Source organism: Apium graveolens, chromosome 4 (assembly GCF_009905375.1).
Source record: "Apium graveolens cultivar Ventura chromosome 4, ASM990537v1, whole genome shotgun sequence".
NCBI classification, from domain to species: Eukaryota; Viridiplantae; Streptophyta; class Magnoliopsida; order Apiales; family Apiaceae; genus Apium; species Apium graveolens.
The window spans coordinates 53,837,002-53,861,057 of record NC_133650.1 but is presented as its reverse complement, the minus strand read 5'-3'; the positions used below and the strand labels follow the sequence as shown (position 1 = coordinate 53,861,057).

At 33.2% G+C, this 24,056-nt stretch overlaps 1 protein-coding gene across 2 annotated transcripts; it reads right to left on the bottom strand.

Annotated features, from left to right (window-relative positions):
- Nucleotides 1-18,811: 18,811 nt before the first annotated feature.
- On the bottom strand, nucleotides 18,812-23,769 carry LOC141717982 (uncharacterized). Of its 2 annotated transcripts, XM_074520299.1 has the most exons (9): nucleotides 22,301-23,769; nucleotides 21,363-21,774; nucleotides 21,007-21,284; nucleotides 20,625-20,693; nucleotides 20,481-20,537; nucleotides 20,168-20,220; nucleotides 19,975-20,050; nucleotides 19,329-19,863; nucleotides 19,105-19,261 (listed from the first exon to the last, which is right to left on the bottom strand). In XM_074520299.1, the coding sequence occupies exons 1-9, from the start codon at nucleotides 22,462-22,464 to the stop codon at nucleotides 19,250-19,252; spliced, it is 1,656 nt and encodes a 551-aa protein (XP_074376400.1). In that variant the 5' UTR covers nucleotides 22,465-23,769; the 3' UTR covers nucleotides 19,105-19,249. The 2 variants fall into 2 exon arrangements, with proteins under 2 accessions (XP_074376399.1, XP_074376400.1); XM_074520298.1 differs by having other exon boundaries at nucleotides 18,812-19,863; nucleotides 22,301-23,760.
- Nucleotides 23,770-24,056: the final 287 nt, after the last annotated feature.

Here is a 24,056-nt window from a genome sequence, read left to right as displayed (position 1 = left end):
GTAAGTTCTAAGAATATCAAAGAATTAACGCAGAGTATCAGAGACCTAGTGGATTATTGCAACCGTTAGAGATGTAGAATGAAAAAGGGAGCATATTGTTTAGGATTTTATAGTCGGATTATCAAGGACAAAAGCGAACCACGACGTTATTAGGGTTATAGTAGACAGACTAATTTAGTCAGCTTATTTTCTACCTATTAATGGAAGATTTTTATTGGACAAGTTGGTTTACATGTAATTGAAAGAGAGTAGTTCGAATTTAGCAACAAAAAAAGAGAGTAGTTCGTCATGAAATTTCCGCGTCTATGGTATTTGACCAAGATTCAAGGTTTTAGAAAAGTTTTTAAGAATGTTTGAGGAGCAAAGTTGAATACGAGTACAACTTATCATCTACAGACCGATGGCCAAAGCGAGAAAATGATTCAGACAATTAAGGACATGTTACGTATTTGTGCTATTGATTTCAAAGGAAGTTGGGATGAAGTAGGAGAACGCAAGATACTTGGACCCGAATTGGTGCAACAGACGAAAGAAGTTGTTAAAGTTATTCATAAAAGGTTAATTACAGTGCAGGATCGTCAAAGGAAATATGCGGATCAGTCCAAGAAAGATATGGAATTCAAAGAAGGAGATCTGGTGTTACTGAAAGTGTCACCGTGAAAAGGATTGTCTAAGTTCGGAAAGAAAGGAAAACTGAGTCTCAAATTTGTTGGAATTTTTAAAATTTTGAAACGTGTCGGTAAGATAGCTTACGAATTAACGTTGCCCCCGCATATGGAATATATTTATTATCTTTTTCATGTGACAATGTTTAAAAATTATAATCCAGATTCTAGGCATGTAATTGAGTATGAGCAAATAGAACTTCAGGCAAATTTATCGTATGTAGAGAATCCAATAGAGATTCTAGAAAAGAAAGAGAATGTATTAAGGAATAAAGTTGTAAACTTAGTAAGAGTATTGTGAAAAAACCCAAGGGTTAAATAGTCAACCTAGGAGTTAAAAAGTGGCATGCGAGAAAAGTACCCTCAGCTATTTACTTAGGAGATTATGGGGACATAATCATTTTAAGGGGGGAAGGATGTAATATCTGGGATATGTCGTGTAATTATTTTTTTTAACAATAAATAAATATTCTGTGATTATTATATGAATTTTGGTAAATTATCTGTTAAGTGGTATCTATATTTGGATGTGTAAATATGATAAAATTTGAGTATTTTAATTTTTATATGTCCAAAATAAAGTATAGATAATTGTCATATTTTTCTATTAATTTTTATGTTGTTATATGATTTTATAAATGATTTATGGATTTAATAAATTATTTTTCCGAGTATTTATAAACTATTTTGTATAATCCGGAACCAGCCAACTTCAACCGTTTTTACGTTTTACAACCCAGAAGCCTCGGGAAAACTCCTTCCTAACCTAATTGCAATATTCCAAGCATTTTCCATATTTTGACTTTTTCGATCCGGAGTACGGTTTTTCCCGTGCGAGTCCTGGCGAAAAATTTTCGATACAATATTCCTTTCGGTAAATCGATAAAACCTGTACCAATTTGGATAGTTATCCTAAAACCGGTACCGATTTGGATCTTTTTTATCAAATAAATGTAATATTTTATATCCGATATGATCCAACGGGGTACCAATATTCCGTAAATATAAATAGCCTTTACCGTATTTTATTTTGTACGAATAATCATTTGCAAACAGTTAAATATATAATTTTCCAGAGAAAATCAGTATATTAATATAAGTTCTTGAGAATCAAACTGCAATTGAAGGCGTTATCGATGTCGGATTCTGGAAATCTAGTAATCAAAACGAAGCTCTTGAAACCTACTTTCAGAATCTGTAATCCATACACCTGCAGAATCAAAGGTTATTCTTCCATAATTTAATTTAATTTTGAATTATTTTTGGATTAAAATATGAATTTTGTTCTTGATGTTGTTTGTGTGATTTGATGCTTGAATATTGTAGATCTTTTCTTCCAGATCATTTTGGTATATCATATGACTGATTTGGAGCTCAATAACATGTTAAAATTGATGTTTGATTCTCGAATTTCAGAATTCGGGTTTTTATTAGTTTGAATGTTTTTAATCGAGATTTAGGTGTTTTTGCCCTGAGGGTTATTGACTGATTTTGTTGATTGGATTGTGTTCCTTTCTTGATTTGCAATCGATTCATGTATGGGTTATCAACAAACGATTCCTGGAGTGGCCAAATCGAAGCTCGCCGAACCTTCGCCGGTTTTGCTTCAATTTTCGACGGAGATTGAACTGAGATCATTGTTTGTGTTGTTTGTGACCTGATTTGAGTTCCTGGAAGGATTTAGAATGCGTTAGCATCAAAATCCTGTTCAAACGACCTTGGTTAGGGTCGAATTAAGGTCGCCCGAATCCGGAAAGGGTCACAGGATTATGGGTTCGTTCGGTGTTCTTGGTGACCCGGCAACCCGTTTCTCGACCCGGTTTCTGACACGGTTTTGATTTAATTGATTTTAAAATCAATTCTGAAATTGTGTTTTTGCAGTTTAGTCCTCTGAATTTTCTGAATTTTGCAAATTCTGGATTGTTGTTTTAAAAACTTTCAAAACTCATATTTCTTTTATATTTTAATTTCGGAAAATTGTTTTAATTATTTTAAATTCCAAAACTCATTATTTTAATTCCAATTTTTTTTAATTCAAAAATAAATCTGAATTAATTAATTAATTAATTCTAGTTGATAATTAATTAGTTAATTGGTCATTTAATTAGAATATTAATTGATTAATTGATTCAATTAAATATTAATTAATTTTAATTGATTATTTAATTAGATTTAATTATTTATTTTGATTTAAAAATTCTGAAAAATTGTTTTGAGCTTTAAAATATTATTTAAATTGGTTTCAAGGCTCGATAATTATTATAAAATAATTTTGAAGCCATATTCGGGCAATCGAACCCTGTTATTTGTTTTTAAATGATTCAATGGCCCGTTTTAATTCCGAAAAATGTTTAAAAATTTGTATTAAATACCAGAAAAATTATTTTAACCCCGAATCTTTTTTGAAAAGTTTTCTGATCGATTACCTTGCATACTATGTGTTATGTGCTATCTGATTAATTTGATATATGCCTATGTGTCTATTATTTGACTGTTTTAGTCATAACTTTCAATCCGTAAATCGAATTTGGGTGAAACTAAGGGTAGATGAAACCTTATAACGTTTATGTAACGATTAGAATAAAATGATATTGAATATTGATAGATACTTATGATCCCTAGCAGAGTAAGCGAGGCGTAGGAAAAGAAAGTAAGTGACTAGTGAATGTAAGCGAAGCATAGAAAAAGTAGACAAGTGGTTGTTGAATAGATTCATTAGACAAGTACCAGTGAAGTTGGAATCAATTGTGATAAGGCAAGTACTTCTGAACCTTTCTCGAGATATACTGCAAATATTTCTAAACTCTCTCGTGACATATTATTAGTATTCAAAATAGTTCAACATTATATTGTTAGTGCATTGAATCATTCAGCCTCGAACCCTAATCACATCATTTGATCTTTGAGCTGTAAGCCTTATTCTTTGTAAACCATCCATTATTGATTTACCAGATACTAAACCACACAAATACACAAATGCATATCCACCATACACCAAACACTGGAATAGAATTGCCTGAACATACAGAAACGTTTATTCTCTATCATAGAAATCATTGTTCATCTAATACCTGATTCTCATACAGGCTGGAAGCCTTTCCTCATACATACCTTGATATACCCTTCTGATACTCATAAATTACATTATGCTTTTATACAAATATTTTATAACTGTTGATTATGATCCTGTTTTATGGAATTATATTGTTTATCATAATGAACTGTTTTAAAATTGGATAGTTTTCTTTATATGGACCAGATTCGTGGTCAGACCAGATTCGTGGTTGAATTAGGCCAATGTGTTCCTTTGGATCCTGTTTCTAAAGCAGAGTCGTGTGCCTTGCTCAGGGTTAGTGTGTGACTAATCAGCAGCCTAACCTTGGTTTTAAAATTTAAAATAAATATCCAATTCTAATGTTTGTTTAATAATAAACTTGAATTCTCTGAATCATTTTAATTGATCACTGTTTAACCCCAGTTATTGCTATTATGACTTGTTGAGATAGTTAGCTCACTTTTGTGAATCTTTTTATGTATTTTACAGTTAAAAAGGAAATGGTTGATAGCGAGGTTTCCCAGTCCAGTTTACGAGTTAGGATTTCAGATTAAGTTGGATCGAGCTAGAAGGAGCTTTATATGGTACTTGAGTTATGCAAGATTGTAAGAATAATTTCATTGTCAATTGTAAGTTAAGCTAGTTGGGATTTGGTACGATGTAATAAATGTTAAGGTTGTTGGTTGTTTTCATACTTTAACTTGTTGCGATCCATGGTTATGTAAAGAAAGGTCATTGTTTATAATATTTTATATACAGGTTTATATATTATATATGAGTTGTAAGCCCCAAACTTCTGACCCGGGTTTGGAGGGCATCACACATGATCAGGAAATTTTGGATCAATGAAGCCAGGTGGTTGCTCAACATACACTTCTTCTTTTAACTATCCATTAAGAAAAGCACTTTTAACATCCATCTGAAAGACCTTGAATATCTTGTGTGAAACATATGCTAAGAAAATCCTAATAACTTCCAGTCTTGCCACAAGAGCAAATGTCTCATCATAATCAATCCCTTCTTATTGCGAATAGCCCTGTGCAGCAGGTCTAGCTTTTTTCTGATTATTGTGCCATCTGAATCTGTCGTGTTCCTAAAAACCCATTTTATGCCAACCACTAATTTGTTCTTTGGCCTTGGAACAAGTTTCCAAACTTCATTCCTTTTAAACTCATTCAACTCCTCCTACATAGCTTGAATCCAATCAGCATCCTTGAGTGCGTTTTCTACTTTCTTTGGTTCCTACTTAGAAAGAAAGTTGTGATAAAGACATTCATGTTCAGTTGCACTTCTGGTTTGGACTCCAGAACTAGGATGTCCTATGATAAGATTGGGTGTATGATCTTTTATCCATGTTACAGCCTTTGGTAGTTAAGTCTCATTTCCTGATGTTCCCCCTGCACTTGTGCTATCATATCCATTTGAAGCTCCCCCTGTATCAGTGTTATCTGTTCCTGATTTAGAGGGACTTCTTTTGGAAGTCTAATCACCAAAATGATTTTGATTTTCGGTTGAATGGTTATCACCCGATGAGCTATCATCTGTTCCATTTGAGAAATTTCTAATAGATCCTGTATTTTCTAGTTCATCTTCTTCACCAGAATTTAAACTACTAGTGTCATCACTTTCTGTCTGTGGATGTTGCTCCCCCCCCCAAATGTGGATCTTCTTGAACTAACACTAAATCAGGATCTGAATCGTCATCAAGGTCTGACCCATTGTCAGGATCTGGATTGTCACCAGAGTTGGGTTCTTCTTCAGAGTTTAAAAGATCTCCTAACTTGAGTCTTTTATTTGCAAACACAAGTTCTTCATGCGAGTCTTCTTCAATTCCAGTGATTTTCTTGTCATCAAAGAAAACATGAATTGATTCAACAATTGTCATCGTCCTTAGATTGAAGACTTTGTACGTTCCTGATGAAGGATATCTAACAAAAACACCTTCGTCATCTATTCTGTCAAATTTTCCAAGCATTTCAGGATGTGTTCTTAAAACAAAACACTTGCATCCAAAGATGTATTGATGCTTTAAGCTTGGCTTCTTTTCCTTGATCATTTGATAAGGAGTTAATTTATGTATGTTGATCAGAATCAGATATCGAATATAACAGGAAGTGTTGACAGCTTCATCCCAAAAGTATATTGGTAGATTAGCTTCCACTAGCATAGTCCTACCGGCTTCAATAAGCGTCCTGTTTTTCCTTTCCACAACACCATTTTGTTGAGGTGTTCAAGGAGCTGAGAATTGTTGAGAGATTCCCTTGTATCTGCAGATCTTATCCATCTTGTTGTTTTTAAACTCTGTTCCATTGTCACTTCTAAGAATTTGAATTGTGTATTTTGTGCCATTTTCAATCAGTCTCAGATGATCCAAGAGAATTTCAGCTGTACAGTGCAAGAAAAAAACCCAAGTAAATCTAGTATATTCATCAGCAACAACTAGAGTATACCTTTTCTTGTTGAATGACATGATATTTACAGGACCAAAGAGATCCAAATGCAGCGTTTGATATGGCTTTTTGATGGATGATTCTGATTTTCTTTTGAAAGAGGTTCTTCTTTGCTTGGCTTATTGACATGCATCACACAAACCGTCAGGGGAGTAGTACATGTTAGGTATACCTCTTACCAAATCTTTCTTTACAATTTCATTGAGATTATAGAAGTTGAGATGAGAAAGCTTCTGATGCAAATTCCAACTTTCATCTATTAATGCCTTGGTTATAGAAAAGTTTATGGACCATCAGTATTTGTATAAAGTTTGGCTTCATAAATATTTCCATGTCTGTAAGCTTTGAAAACCGTTTTCCTTATGATCATATGAACTACTTCACAATGAGTATCATAGAACACAACATAGAAACCTCTGTCAGTGATTTGACTAATGCTCAATAAATTATGCTTTAGTCCATCTACCAGAGCTATGTTTAAGATGATGATATTTCCAATGATTATATTTCCATATCCCAGTATTTTTCCTACATTGCCATCTCCATAGAAAACCATTAGTCCAGCTTTCTCCTCATATTCTGATAACAGGGATTTATTTCCAGTCGTATGTGTTGAACAACCACAGTCCAAGACAAGCACATTCTTCTTTTTTCCCTGTAATCAGAAATATGGAAATCAGTCAGAATATTTGAGAACCAACACTTGTTGGATTCTTTTTGACATCTTATGCATTTTTACATTAGCAGACCTTTTGTCTGTATTTAATCCATCAGGATTTAATCCATCAGGATTTACTCAATTAGGATTTGTCTTGACATTTTGAACTCTATAAGATGTATGCCCATTCAATTTAGCAGTTCTATTTAAAACAACAATTTTATTGAACTTTGGAAAATGATCATAATTGATGTGATACTCACTATGATAATCCTTACAAGTGTAAATAGATTGCCAACTGCTACCATAATGAGAACAAGGATTTTGTGGTTTGTATAATACTGATCTACCACTAATGTCAGATTCAGTAATTTTAGAGATTTTCTTTTTAGGTTTCTTGCAATCAATCACAATATGACTAGTATTACCACAGTTAAACAAGCTTTCCTAGGTGCATTAGGAACGTACTTATAGTGGTTTGCCTTGTTTATTCCTTGTTTTCCATTTTTACCTCTCTTAGACCTAGGTTTGGGAGCCATATACGTTACCTCACATATTTTCTTGTCTAACTGACTCTTAAAAGAGAAGTCCTATATTTTTACTTTTCTTGCCTTGCATTCTAGGATCTTTTTTTTTCTTAGCAGGGACTCTAGGTTCAGCCTTTTCTTCAGCATTGTTCTTAGAGGTAGAACCAAATTCATAGACTGACTTAACTCCTCTTTTATCAATTGCAACAAACTTAACTGGAACAGTGTTATTAATGGATTTATTAATATTCCTATCAGCAAATTTGTTATGACCTAGACATTCTTTCCTGTTCTTATCACTGATGAAATCATGAACTTTCTTTCTTGAGGTCATCCAAGTATTAAACACCTATATTTCCTGTTCTAGAACTTTCTCTAGTCTAACATATCTGATGTTTATCTGAGTTTCATTATGTTGTTCTTCCTTACATGATTTTTCATGTTCATTCATGCAAACTAACTCTGCTTCTAAGAACTCATTTCTTTCTTTAAGCCTCTTATTATCAGCGATCAAACTATCACATTCAATAGTCTTACATTTAAAAGTAACATGCAAAGAGTACAAGAAAGTTTTTAATTCAGACACATTATCAATATCAACAGGAAATATAACTGAAGGTACCTAATCAGTTCCCGAGGCATTCTCTCCATGAGCTGCCATGAGTGCATAGCATTCATCATCATTGTATGTTTCTGATGAATCCATCCAGTCTCTGTTGGAGTTTTTTGTTACCAAAGCTTTTCCAGTTATCTTTGGGCACTCACTAGCCTTATGTCCCCTTTCATTACAGTTGTAACATATCACATTAGTCTTGTCAAACTTCTTTTCCTTATTGTTCTGACCATCACTCCTTCTGAACCTATCTTTTCCTTGACCAGAGAACCTTCTGTTGCAACCACCTTTCCTCTGTGGTTTTCCAAACCTCATCCTTCTGAAACCTTTCACCAGCATTGCAGCCATCTCGACCACTTGAGGATCATCCATATCGATCTCAGAATCCTCGTCAGTATATATGTCAGGATCTGATGCATCAATATCTGATTCTTCCACAATGTTCATTTTCCTTGACCTCTCATTTATCTTTTCCTTGCCTTTGTGAGTTTCAGCATTAAAAGCCACAACCTTCATCTTCTGACCTTTTCTATTCTTCCTTTACTGGATCTCCAAGTCATGAGTCTTTAACATCCCATACACTTCATCCAGAGTTAGAGAATCAAGATCATATTGATGTCTGATTATTGAGGCATGTGTATCCTAATCTTCTAGAAGATCTCTCAGAAATTTAGTGTTTGAGTCTTCCCTTTCATATTCTTTTCCAACCAATAATAGATCATTCAGCAGTGTCAGAAATCTATCATATATGTCAGTAATTGACTCATCAGCCTTGGCATCAAATTGCTCATATTCTTGCACATGAACATATCTTATGTTCTTCTTTATTGTCATCGTACCTTAACACTGTGTTTCCAAGGAATCCTATATTTCTTTTGCCGTCTTGCAGGAAATAACTCAGTTTGACATCATATTATCCAAACTATTGTGCAGAATATACCGGACTTTAGCATCTTTAAGCATAGCAACTTTCTCAGCATCTGACCACTTTGATTTTTCCTTTATGGCATAGTGTTCAGGTGCATCTGCAGACATAGCCACAGTTTCCATAGGATATAGAGGTCCTGTTTTGATGATATCAACATATGCATCATCAATGATTTCAAAGAACATCAATATCTTTACTCTCCATGTAGAGTAATCAGCTTTCTTCAGGATGGGAATTTTCATGCTTTCATACTTACTTCCAGGCATCTTGACCTTTGCAAATTAATAGTTAATTTGACCGCTCTGTTACCACTTGTTGCCCCAGTAAAGTAATTATTTAAGGGGGTTGGATACAATTACTAAACAAATCGATGTATGATGAAAGTAAAGTAAGAATGGATGATTTAAATAACAGGTTATATTGATCTTTAATAAATTGTTACAAAACTCTCTCAAGAACGATATTCTTAAGAGCTGCTAGGTTATACGAATACTCGAGTTGTGCACCTCATATTGTGATAACCTATTCTGTGTTTATATGCTACACAACTACAAATCAGTCCTCTATCAATTACAAGATATGTTATAATATAACTCTAATACTTTACATATCTAAATCAACTACGATCCTATAAATAAGCACCTTCTGATTTATCTCGCATTCAAGACTTATCATCCAAGTCATTCTTTAATGGATAGCGTTGATCAACGGATAAATGTTTTAGCTTCAACGGATAATCATTTATGTATATCAATGGATGATATCGAAGCTTTCAATGGATAATCATATTACATCAGTTGATCATATCCTAATTGTGACATAGATCCTGATCTTCGACTTAGCCAATCCTCAACAAGCTTCTTCTTCCTTACTTGTGATAGTAGGGCTGTATCACTCCTTCACTTTCTTTTACCCTGCAAATGCTACAACATTCACATTTCTTTGGTACCAAAACTCTATTGGGTCCATGATGCTTAGGAACAGTTCTCAATTTCTCAACTTTTAACATAGGGTACTTCACTCCTTTATCAGTCTCAGAAATACTTTTTTATGACTTGAGTGAATTTCCAACATTTCCAGTACTGGAGAGGTCCCTTGTGCCATTAGGGATGTTTTATGTGAGTTGTTCAGAGACCTAAAATCTAAACTTTGTCTAACATAAATGCATTGTGCAATATCAATCATATTACAGATCATACAATTGAAGCTTTTTATTGGCTTTTAATGCATATTCTGACCTATCACAAAATGCTCATGCATATTAGCACTAAAATGGGCAGATCTGCAGGGTATTGCTTTCATATCATAAGTAATAAAATTTTTGCATCTATTTGTCAAATGATTCTTGAATCCACAGTTTTTACACTGCTTTCTAGAAAAATTTGGCACATAGGCATATCCATTACCCTTGTTGACCCCTACTTTGTCATTTCTGTTAGGTTTGACATTCTTAATAGTGCTCTATTTGGTCTCAATAGATTTGGCATTGTTTTTTATTATTGACTCATTTTATGAATCAGAAAATGCATCCCTCTTAGCCTCATCTTCATCAATCCGTTATTGTTTGATGACCATCGAGTCTTCATCAAATTTAACTTCTGATTTCTTGAAGATAAGCTTCTCGACATTTTGTTAAACCTTGGGAACACTTTTATGAACAAATGTTTCCTTATTTTTGTTGCATGCACTCTTCTTCTTTGGCTCAGAGTAATCATAGCCAATACTAACTTTCTCATTTGAAGTTCACTCACAGAAAATATTAACCAGTTCATTAGAGTTCTTAGAGGCTTTAAGTGCTACTGTAGGTGCCCTAGAGGCAATACATTATTCTTTTAAATCTTTATGTCAGTTGATCATTCAATAAATGTATTTATTATGATCTTAATTACTGCGATATTTTGTTAGCATAATAAATGTCCTTAGAATCATGATACACATTGTATAGTTTAAGTACATGACTTGAACTTGAGATTATATAATATATCATATTCTTAAAGGTCCCTAGTCGAGTGTTATTATATAGGACAATAATAATACATAGATAGACTAGTATGTTGTTTGACAAGATAACCACATCTCATTGGTTATAAGTATGGGGATATTAAAGTCAATACATAGGTACATGTGAGAGTACATGGTACTGGACAAACCCACAGTGAGATTCTTCATGTTTAATAAAGTCATAAGAAAGACTCACAGTGGTAATGGTGTAACGATCCTTTGACATTATATTTCTATACGAGGATTAATATACTTTGACTACATTAAAAGTTACTTTTGATCGGGTGATGATAAAAGTGGACATCGCGTATATCATGAGTCGTATGAGAAATATGAATGATAGATAAAGGATTTAACCCTCCTATAATTAGGAGAGATATTATTGGCCTCTTGATTGAGCGAGATTATAAAAGCATGGCCATGCTCAAATAATGATTTGTCTTGATAGTCTACTCATGGATCAAATAAACCCGGTTAAATGTTGAAGAGGATGACTAAATACATGCCTCGAGTTTAATCTATAATATGTATGGTTAAAGGGATTATATTACACGAAAAACATTAATCACGAAAGATTTTAACTAATCACGATTTAATAATTATTTAATTGGGTAACAATGATGTATTACTAGATACCGCTCAATGTTTATAATTTTATTAGAGAATAAAATTATTGCCAATTAAATAATAGCCTATAGGGTCGCACAAATAGAGCACTTAATGGAATAGTTAATTTAAATTATGGATTTAAATTAATTGATGATTATTTGAATTTTATTATAATTAAGTAAGACTTAATTGAGATAATATAAATTTGAATTGAAGGGAATGTTTTTGCCCATAATTATTAAGTATAACTTAGTTATTAATTAAATAACAGAAATTCATTTTTATTATTTAATCCTATACCTACTAGGGTTGAGTTTTGTTGTTATGGGCCTTTTAATCAGCCATTATAAATAGATAATGATAAGTTAAAGAGGCTAGTAAGTTTTGGAGAAAAACCTTAGCAGCAAAGAGAGGCAGAGGCAGTCTGGATCGTCAAGAAGGAGGCTAGTACATCCATTCCGTAGTCAAGTTCGTGAGACGTTCTTGGAGGTGCTCGTGTGGATAATATAGAGGTGTTTTCCGAGAGGCAGACACAAAGCGTGATAGCTAGGATCTTCGTTGAGTTCGTGAATGTCAAGCTCTTGAAAGGTATGATTCGTTATCTCCATAATCTGTCCACAATTATACATGGATCCTGTTCTTGGGTTTTGAAAATTTTGTTTTATTTACGATTATCCGTTGCGTTTCATGCATCGGAACCCAATATTAAGCTTGGGCTGATTAGTGTCAAGTTGCTCTCTCAGAGCTTTTTTAATGTTACCAACACTCTCAAGCTTATTCCTGAGATTCTCTACTCCATGTTTAATGCTTTGAAATTGAACTAACCCTAACCCTAGTTCATTATTGACTTTTAACAATTCAGAATTCTTAGTGTTGAGTTAACAATCTCCTCATTAGCAGCAGTTAAACTAGTATGTATGTTAAACATCTCAACAATAAGCTTCTCAAAAATTGACTTAAGGTAGATATATCAGTGAAAGTAAGAATAGGTACATGACTAGAAGATTGTCCAACATCTTCTGATTTGGCCATCAAGGAAAGGTTCCCATATTCACACTCATCTTCATCATCTGAATCATCTCGGCATCTACCCTCAGTAATATTAGCCTTGTTCCTCTGCTCTTTAAGCAATGCATCATACTTGGATTCCAGCTCCAAGGAGGCCTTGTCCTTCTTGACCTGTTTTGACCTTCTACACTCAGTGTACAAGTAGTGTTAGCATAACACCCTGCTTTGTCTGTATAGATCTCTTCTTAAACAACTCTAACTCACAGTATTCAAGACTCCATAAAACACACCATAGCTTACCTTGGCTAGATCTCTTACCCTCTCTCTCAGTGACGAGATTCTGTTTTCTAAATGATCTGGGAGAGTAAGTAATAATTTCATATTCAACTCCTTGGTTTCATATACTTTTCCATGGAGCTTCAAATCATTTATCAAATGATTGAATCTTTCAAACACTTCAGTGATGCCCTCATTTGGCTTTGCCATAAAGGCTTCATATTAAGATACAAGGATATGTCTCATGTTCTCTCTCACTTCTTCAGTGCCTTTACAAAGAACCTGTATGTGATCTCACATAAGCTTGGCCCTTCCCATATTGGAAATAGTATCAAACATATCCAACTCCATGGAATCACATATAATGAGTTGGAGAAATCCATCCAAGGAAACTTTCTCATTTTCTGCTTCATTGTATTGAGGAAGGTCTTTCAGAACAAACCTCCTCAGTATGGTTGTTGTTCCTCCAGTTGATTCAGGGATCTCGGTTTGAAGAATAAATGAACCAAACTTCATATACAAAGGGTTTGAGACTTTGATGAACAACATCATCTTCTTTTTCAAAAAAAGCATAGTGCTTCATGTCAAATTTTGGGATCTTGATCCTGCTTAGTTTTTGAGAACTCATGATTCTGAAAAATCTTTGACTGTATGTTTATTTACAGCCTGCTCTGATACCACATGTTGGTAAACAAGAAACCAAAATAATATGCAGAGGGGGGTGAACGACTAGTTTGAGAATTTAAAATCTTTTCTCAAAACTAGAAGCACTCACAAAATTAACAAGTTATAGCAACAAGACACGGAGATTTAATCAATTCACTTTATATAAAATATAAAGAAATTGTGCAAAAGCTCCTAAGAAAAATAAAGTTGTTTTTCTTACATTCTACTCGAGAACAGGTTCTTGAGTTAGCTCATAAAGAGATAAAATATTACAATCAGTTTTTGCTCACTATTTTCGCACAACTAAAGATGGGATTATCATATTATTAATACTGCCTTGTACTACACTTAGTACTCATCCATTCACATCAAATAATCATATCCTTCCATTATTCGCTCCCGATCTTTAGTTGTTTGCCTTGTTTTTCTGCGCTCCAAGTTTCGCTGTAAGCTTCACACATGTCCATGAACCATATACATGTATAATATGTTGCAGTAATATGTTTCTTCATTTTCGGTAATTTGTACCTCTATTTGTCTTGTTGTACAGATGTCGAGAGAGAATAACGTGAACTCCGTTTGATTTGAATATGATATCAAAGTTTACTTTGGGCTTCTCTTTGTAGTGTAATTCTGCACTTCACAATGTGGCATTCTCCTTGATTTCTCGGTGTAATGCAGAAGCAAACTTATCGATGTAGTTTAAGTTTGGACTTCTCGACAGAAGCCAAACTTGAACCATATCAGATTTTAGCTATCAATTCTGACGGACTTCACGATATTGCTCTCCTAGACTTCACAATATTGGACTTAGGCTTTTCTGAAACTTTATTGATCTTCTATCTTCAATTTGCTGCTTGAACAATCTTCATTGAATTTCTTCCAAATTGATTTATTCTATAACTATTATGCACAAGACTGTTGTATGAGAAACTCTAAGCTCCGATAACATTATGAGTTATCTTGGATACAATCAGGACAGTAAATTGAAACCTATCACCAGACAAATGATAATCTCCTTTTGTTCATGTAAAGTAAACATTGTAATTTGGGTGGGCTTGTTATGATTGTATATATGTGTCTTATACCTAAAAGCTTCTTTTTTCTTAAAGAGTTATGCTAAGATGTGTATACAAGAATATACAAACTCTTCTACATTACTTGAGAAACTTAAAAGTCAAAGAAATGATTCATGCTCTAATAGAATCGAGCACGAAGTTGCCTTTTACATTTTAAGTAAGTTTCTAGGTATGACAACTTGATTGAGCAAAACCGTCATTACTGAAACTGGAAAGATGGCACCATGTGACTCCGTTGCTTGTGTCCATTAGATATCAAATCTTTTCTTTTTACCGCTTTATCTGAGATTCCGCTCTCAGCTACGTTGTAGATTTTTTATGAGTAATCTATACTGTGAAAGTTACCACCAGATTGACAGGTTAATTATCTCCTTTGTCTTTAAAAATCTTCCAGTGATTTATCCTGTAATGAACCTCGAGATTGCCCAAGTCTTCAACTCGATAACTCATTAAAGAACTACACTTGTTTAGTCAGATGTAGAAGACTTATCGACTTGGAATTGCAAACTTCTCTAAGAAGCATTGCAGACTTCTCGAATTAGTGATGTAGATTTCTCGAATTGAGTACTTTTCTAATCAGAATTGTCTATTTCTCGAATTGGTGACTTCTTGAATTAGTTCTATTTACAATTCTCGAATCTGTTCATTTTGGACTCTTCTAACTTGACTTCTTGAGTAATTTAAACTTGACTTCTCGAATAGTTCACTCTGAACTTCTCAAATCAGGACTTGGTAAGATCTTCATTCCATTACTGCAATTCATTTATTCTGATGTCTTTATCATGAGTTCTAGGGCATGGTTAAAGATATTTTTCCGGATTTATTCCAAAGATTACATTTACGGTATTAAAGGAGTTACATACATTGTCATGTTATAAAATTGACTTATTCAAAGACAAGGGTCCTCTATTTAAACAGTCATATACGAAACTTATAGAGTTTTCATGCAGATAGGCTTGCTTCTGATCAGCATGACTCCATAACTAACAATCTGTCTCAATTTATGATTAAGATCCTAGTCATAAATTCTTGTCTAATATTAAGTCTATCTACTACATACATTAAGATAGTTAGACAGTAAAACACTTGTATTTTAAAATTGAAAAAGTATGATCATAGACCATCAATATAAAAATACGTGTATATAAATTAGAATTCAAAATAAAAGATATTCAATTGAGTATGAGTTGTGTTAACAGAAAGTTTATGGTGTATATCTAGTGATCAGTTTTAAAATAAATATACCATAATGTATTTATGAGAACTATAACATTCAAATGATCAAACAACCCACAATGGTCTCGAGTCCAACTCCACTATTGTTCATTTGTTTGTTATGATAATTTGAATGTTAACATCCTTAAAAATACGTTTAAGCAAAAAAAAAAAGATATGTAGGTTAAAATATTTATAAGAAAAACCCTTCGGTTTATATTTGAAATCCTAGATATAAGAGTTGTTATAAGGACAAACCGTATATAAAAACTATCTTCCTAGAAAATTGGTTTTGAGTTTGAAAATATATTTAAGTTTAAAATTGAGCTCGAATGATAAATACTACGTATATATGAATATTAGTCTCTTTACGAACTCGATTCTATAACTTCTCCTTACAAGTCGAATGGAAACTTTATCTTCAATTAACTATGTGTGGAGACTGTTAACTCGTTGTTTAATCCTGTCACACAACTATTATCTTGGTGACAGACCAATGTCTATCACTTTTTAATATTCAAAACTGTTATATGATTTGATATAAAATAATATATTTACATATGTATATATATATATATATATATATATATATATTTGATATTTTATTTATCGGTATTTTAATTTGAAAAAAGTAATATTAATTGAAATATGTAGTAATACTAATAATTCTATATGTATTTATGAAAAATAATTATTTTTAAATTTTAATAATAAGTTTTAGCCCGGATAATAGTATATATTTTCTTTATCGTAGCTAACCCGCACCCGTTACCCTTTGGGTGCGCACTGGTAAACCCTACGGGCTCACGCAATAGCTCCTGTGGGATTCGAAACTGTGATCAAGATGATAGTTATCCCACCCATCTTTAACCAACTGAGCCAACCCTTGCGGGTCGGATAATAATATATGATCACATTTAATTTGATTTTAATTTTATTTCAGCGCGAGACAAACCAAATCAAACTAATTATATTTAGTTTCATTTTAATTTTGTTTAAAACTGGTTCAATAGTATTTTTTTAACTCAGATGAATGGTATATATTTTTTTAAACTGGTCCGACTTCATTTTGATTTTGATTCTGTTTTGGCATGGATCACCCAAATGAGTTGTATATATTTTTTGTTTTAACCCGAATACTATTATACCAATCGGTGAATTACAAGTTCATTAATATAATTTTTGTAGCTGAATTAATCGCATATTTTATTTTATTTTAGTCGTAAATTCATTATACCGATCAAATCCAGCTAAGCATGGTTAGTTTAATTTTAAACTTATTTTAACCTCGACAATAGTATAATTCTATTTTAGCCAAGATTAATAATGTAATTTTGTTTTAGTCAGGATGAATAATGTATTTTGTCTTAAGACAATTACGTCAACACACGAATAATCTCTATTTAGGTTTTTGCTAAAGTAGCATGCATAAGTTTGATACAAAAACAATCCCGTGTATCATATAAGCCCATGTAATGTACCGAACCGACTGACCAACTATCAAATATTTATTATTTCGGTGTGCAATACACGAATGCTCTAGTTTTTCTATTTAACAAATGTTTATTATTTGAAATATTAAAAAAATCAAATTAAAATTTAAACAAATAAAAAATTAGCGAGTTTCGCTTGATTTTATTTTGACTCTATTATGAATTCTACACATAAGATTTTGAGAATTTTACTGCTTACGCGAAACTCACAAAAAATGATTAATTCGGTGATGGTTTAAAAATTGTGTATAATAATATTATCCAGAAATTAAAAAAAAAAAGAAAATAATTACAAATTTTGCTTATTATTTTATTCAATTTAGAGTATGTACTTTTTTTTGTTTGATATGATATTCTATTCAATTTTGAATATCTACTTATCGTTAGTTAGAAAATATTACTTAATTTTAAATTCAACGGCTATGATCAATTTATTTAAAGATCTAAAGATTCTTATTAAATTGATATTACAGAGATCATTACTATAAAAAATTTGCCTATATGTATATATAATAAGGATGTAATGTCACTGATCTCATAGAAAAACAAATCTTTCTCTGAATAAGTAATTTAGGGGGTTAAAAACTTAAAAAATAAATAGCAAATTTTGGAGTTTAAGCCGGAGGAGAGCTCCTGCAGGGAGAGAGAACAGGGGAGGGAGGAGTGATCTAAAATCATTACTCATTTTTTTATTTCGTGAGAAGCCAAGGCCTATGAAATGAATGACAGTAAGCCCAAAGCCCACATTGTGCCACGGCGAAAAAACAAAGCTGATTATTAATATTGCAAAACTAAAATTTAAAATTTAAAATAAATAATAATAATAGTTTGTCAAGTCTCAAGTGCTCATATATGTATCTGCCACCGGTGATGACATAATTATTTTTAACCAGAGGTGATAACATAATAAAAGTGATAATAATATTTATATTTATTGTTGTCCCAGATGAGCCTAAAATTTCCTGGAAAAGCCTAATAATAAAATGCACATACAATGTAAGCATTATACAATTCGAGAAAAACAAATGCACATACGTATAAGTTTCGTAGTTGCTTTAAGAATGTAATAAGAGTTACGTCCGAGTTTGTAGTCCGGGCATTTCTTGTACCGTTTTCAATTTAGTTATTTCATCCTCCATCAGCCCGGTCCCATTAAACTGTATACGTTTGAATTGGATATGAACATTATGAAAATGTATAATTTTGTAGAAAAAAAGTGGGAGAAGTGAATAAAATAGTGTGAGCTATTAATATTTAAATGTATAAAATGGGTGTAGATGCAAAAAATATTGGTTGTAACTTGTAAGTGGATTTAATTATTTTTTATATAATAAAATTTTACAATTTTTTGCAACTTATGAAAACGTATAGAATTGAATGAAAAATTCAAAATAAAAAAAGTGTATAGAAATATATAAAATAAAAGGAGTAGATGTTTTTTCTATGCTTAGAGGGACTAGATGTTTATGCATTGTATAACATGTTTTTAAACAAAAGTTCTTTCAAAATTTGTTACTACATTTTTCCTTTCAAGATTTTACATTGAAGTCTTTCAAAATTCTCAGGTATACGTGGAATCCAAAATTTTTACATTGTATATCCTTTGTGCATATTTTCTACAAATATATTTTGGCTATAAAACAGGAAACATTTCTCAACCTTATAATATTAAAATCTTCTTCAAAGTGGCGTAGGCTTTTACCTAGTTTCCTCTACGATTTCTGATGACGTGCTCAAAGATTTCGGACTACGAGGTGCCACTAGCAATAAACGAGACATTACATATGCCAAGAGTTCTTCGCGGTGAGAGAATGTAAAATCTAAGTGAGCATATTCAAACTCAAAAAATGATACCTTCACCCCTGCATCTCTCATCACCGTGTAGTGCTTTCTCACCATTGATGGGCGGATCACTTGGTCCTTCCGTCCAGCAACAAGGTCGACAGGAAAATCAATTAATCCGTAGTGTTGTCCCAAGTCCAATGGTTTAGGAGAACCATATCTCTTTACATTGGCGGCTGTACTACCATAATCAAACATTATAAACTTTCTGGAATGTAGAATTTGTGCCAGATGAAGAACTACCTGAAATGAAACTCCAGGCATGTCATTCATATTATAGTGTGGTAATCCTAGAACCCCAACCCAGTTTGAGCTATCCCCACCAACAACATAACTCATTAGGGTTTGAACAAGTCCTCCAACTGCAGGATAGTTATGAAGATCACGTGCCAATTTGTTAAGCAACATACGAAAGAACCTGGTTGGAATATAAAATGCAGGAAAGAGGTGCTTTAGAATAGGAGCCGACCATCGGAATGCGTATTCCAGTAATTTAAATACGAAGTTGGAATCATGGTGGAAGCCTGCGGGTGATAATAAGATGAGTCTTGAGAGCCTATGAGGCTTTTCCTTTATCCTGCACGTTACGGCATACATCAAGATACCAGCTCCTCCTAAGCTGTGGCAAATTGCACAAATTTTGTAGGGCTGTCCTCCATATTCTTTGTTCAGGTCAGGTTTGAGGGACTTTAACTCAGACATTTTGACATCATGTATTTTTTCAATCATTGCAGGTATGTCCTCGGTGCCATGCTCATTGATGGAGTAATGCCAATACCTGTATTATTTTGTTTTTGTTTTTTAGATAATCACCGAGTTAACTCAGAGGATAACTAAAGAGAATATGGTTTTCGACTAAAAGCGCTCAACTTTTAAAAAGTTAACTTACTGTTGCGAGGAAATTTTCTTGTCAACATGTTCTCTGGAAACTAAACCCCGAAAATTCCCAAGGTAAACATCATATCCTGCAAAGTGAAACAAAAAAAAGACCCACTTGATACGTGAGAAGTATATTTATACAATGTCATCATTCTCGTCATGTATCTTGAAAATTTAATTACTGTAAAGAAAAAAATGGCAACCTTGATCAAAGGCCGCAAATGCTGGTGACCCAACAACTCCATTGGCAATCCACCTAAGAAAGAACGAAATAAAATTCTAACAGATATCATTGGTTCTCTGCAGAGATATGTACAGTGTACTACTTCTCTGTTAAATTACATCTTTACATTTTAATAATTTTTTTGCACACCGAGTGCATCTTAAAAAAAATCATTACCATTTCTTCTTCTTCAATTTTTATACTATTTTGTTAATCAAGGTGGAAAATGAATAGACTTGGACGTATTATATTTCAAATTTCAGTCTTCTTTTCAAGAAAAGATTAATACTTACCCCATAGAAGAATCAAAAACTCCGTGCTGTAAATAAACAACCTTTCGTGCATCACGTCTGCCAAATCAGAGTGCAACCATAAATAAATATTGAACCCTCAGATAAAAAAATAGTACTCAAAAGAAAAGTTTGGAATTCAGATACCTAGGAATTCTTTCCAATAAGAGGACATATCCATCAGCAGTAACTACACGAATAGCTTCATAGGGATACCTAAAAGACAGTAAAGATAGATTCTTTATAACATAACAGAAAGGAGACTGAAACTAATATCTAAGAATTGTAACAGACATCATTGTCAACCCAATAGCAAACCACAATATTTGTAAAAACATAATTTATGTATGCATATACACACCCCAAGAGTGGCTGAGACATGAATATTAAATTAGATATGCTAGATACACATGTAACTGTATGAGATGGCAGGAAACAGTTAGTCAAGCAGCCTAGATGTTAATCTTAATTCTCTATGCCTGCTATAAATTAGGTTTTAAAAAAATTATGCACCAAATTGAACCCTTACCCTAGCTCTGTTATAACATCTTGGCATGTGCGGGTATCTGTATTTAAGGAATCACGAAAACTAACAGTTCTTGTGGCAGGAGCAGGATCATCCTCAGCAAGAATAGTAGTAGCAACGGAAGCATCTGAAACTGAACTGACTTTAACTTCACTGCCATGAAAACAAAACCATCTTATAAGCCTTCTGACTGTGTCCAGAGGTGAGAGAAGACAGTGTGCTGCCTTGTGGACAATATCAAATACAGCTTCTATAAAGATCTCGATCCCTAGATAGAGGTCCTGGTTTAATAACATCCATTGACATTAGAAGATCAAAAATACACATTTGGGTTTACAGTTGAACCATATAAATCAAACCTCTATGAGTCCACGTCTCTTGTCAGTGGCATGTTGGACAATGTGGTCCTTAGGGGTGGTTGCTTTCTTACTTGTACTGGAATCTTTAGGTGGCACATTATCCGAGACTGTTGCCACATTTAAGCTCCTAGAAGGAGATACCCGGAAAATGTAAAACAGTATCCTAATCATTAACCTTGCAGGAAATAGAAGCCATGCCAATATGAATCTGAAGCAACGGCTACGACGCCCCCGCCGCCTACCACGCCTACCAATGCTAGTTGATTTAAGTACTCGAGATCTTTGTGACAATGGAGTTGAAGGAGAGAAACTATCATCACTATTATCTTCTTCGGACAAATAATCTACACTTGAGCATTCATCAGAATCTACAGCAAGTTCATGAATAAAGTGATTGAAAGATGATGCACCACTGCAATAAACAAAAAAGTGCAAATGTAATGAGTTAGCAACTCGGTCGGCTTGAAAGAAGATAATTTGTCATCTTGGTAGTAAGGCATAAGGTATAACAACTGCATCCATACTGGAACAACATGACTTGCATATGACATTTGTACTCTGGGACCTTTGTGTAGTACAGGGTCATAATATGGAAAAAATATCCATCTAAAATACACAGTTTAAGGGGTTAATAGTAGTCAAGATATCAGTATACAATGCAACATTCGGGCAACGCAAGGAAGAAATCATTCAATATTTTTGAGATCTTTTTCCATTATACACATAAAAGGATGAGCTAACTATTGAAGTTTATGCATCTCAATTTTCTTCAAAGTTTCCCGATAAGACTTGCTAGTGTCTGCATCTTATATGACATGTGATGCCTGGTGAGAATTTATGAACACCATATGTATACATTTTTATTATTAAGAAAAAATTAAGGATATAAAATGACGAAAACTGCGTTACAAATACATAAGTAAAACAGTGGAACTTACTTCTCCATCCATCGTGGAAGCCGAGGCCCACGTACAATCGGCCTTAGTTCCCACCCTTGCATCCCTTCAAGAATAGAAGCTTTTCCAGGGATTATGGTCAACATAAGTGCTGACAAACCATTTATCAGCCTTATAATATTGTGTAATGATTCAAAAGTGATCATTTTCACTGACCTGTGCACAATTTTAAAATTAAGAGAAAGTATCCTGGGAAAACTCTAAATGTTCTTCATATATTGATATAGAACGAGAAACTTTACCTACCACTAGAAGACAAAATGACAGTATACACAACTAAAAGTTACAGATTTCACATACTGTGCATAGACAGTATACACAACTAAAAGTTATAGATTTCACATACTGTGCATAGACCGTCGCATAAAGTAGCTAAGGATTTGCAAGATTTATCTAGACTAAAAGAAAGGAGCACAATAGGCAAGATACTTCCTCATACATCCATCCAAAGCGAAAACCAACAGGAAAAGTAACAAGCTTTAGAAAAACCAACAATATTACAATCCCAATACTGGCTCTTCCTTAAGAAGTACTACAGAAACTAAAGTGACTCCCTATTTATAAAATGTGCAAACACTTTCGTCCAAGCCGATATTATTACAAAAATGTTTACCATACTTTTAAAGCCAAGAAACAGACAGTTGACAATAAATTGAGATATATTAATAACATGATTATCATAAACACAAGAATCAAAGTTGTCTTGACAGTTTTTCCTATTTGTATAATGGTTTTTACTACCCTCAATATTAAACATAATTCTAATGTCAGCAAACAAACAATACATATATCCAACCAGAATCCTAAAAGTAACCCCAAAAAATATTATGATTTCAAGAAAAGTAAACAGCATATATGATGATCATAACAAACACCCAACCTGCAACAACATATAAACCAAATTCATCTCAAAAAGAAAACCCAGGAATAAAAATGACATACAAGAAACCCCATTTGACAAAAACAATTAAATCAAATAAATTTGCATGCCCAGAAATGAAAATTAGGAACAAGAGTATGCAATGGGGGTAAAAAAGGACTTGCTCTTTTGTAACAGCAAGAACATGGTCCACAGCTCTTTGCATTTTAGATTCTCGGGTGAAATATATATATATATAATGAATGTATGTATTATGTTTATGTATTAAGGACCAAGAATATTGAACATAGAGAAAGAGAAGAGAAAGGCGTTGAATTGCAAAGACAACGGCAGATTCTTCACAAAGATTTGGGTATCTAAAATTCTATATCAGTATTAACTATTTTTATTGAACTATTAAATGAGTACCGTCTCGCTCAATCAACAAGCCAAAAATATAACTCGTTAATATAGTAGGGCTAAATCTCATATATAGTATTAACTATTTTCATTTTATTGCTTTTACTCCTTCTGCTTTCTATCTAAGAGAACTCTATCAGTCTCTCGATGCGTCCTTTCGCTACCATAGGTACCAACCTCGTAAGGCTTGAACAATGTTGAACGAATTTTCGGTATAAAGTTTTATTGTCAAAGGTGTAATCATTTGTTGCTTAGTATTTGAGTTTGGATAACAAGTTTCATGGACGTAGATTGCAAGAGAATACTATACGGGTTTGGTATAAGGCTTAGAGGGCAAATCACTCCAGGGAACATATATTATTAGCAAACTGCTATAAGGAACAAAAAGGGAGATATATTATTAAGTCTTATAATCGTATCTGTTGTGCAATAAAAGCTAGGGTCCGTAATATTTAATAC

Bases quoted from the DNA above. Each gene is read 5' to 3' on its own strand.
- LOC141717982 (XM_074520298.1), bottom strand. From the start codon at position 22,464: ATGATCACTTTTGAATCATTACACAATATTATAAGGCTGATAAATGGT. The intron at 20,538-20,624 runs GTATCTGAATTC...CTGATTTGGCAG, and splicing joins TTATTGGAAAGAATTCCTAG to ACGTGATGCACGAAAGGTTG. The intron at 20,221-20,480 runs GTAAGTATTAAT...GTTCTTTCTTAG, and splicing joins GTTTTTGATTCTTCTATGGG to GTGGATTGCCAATGGAGTTG.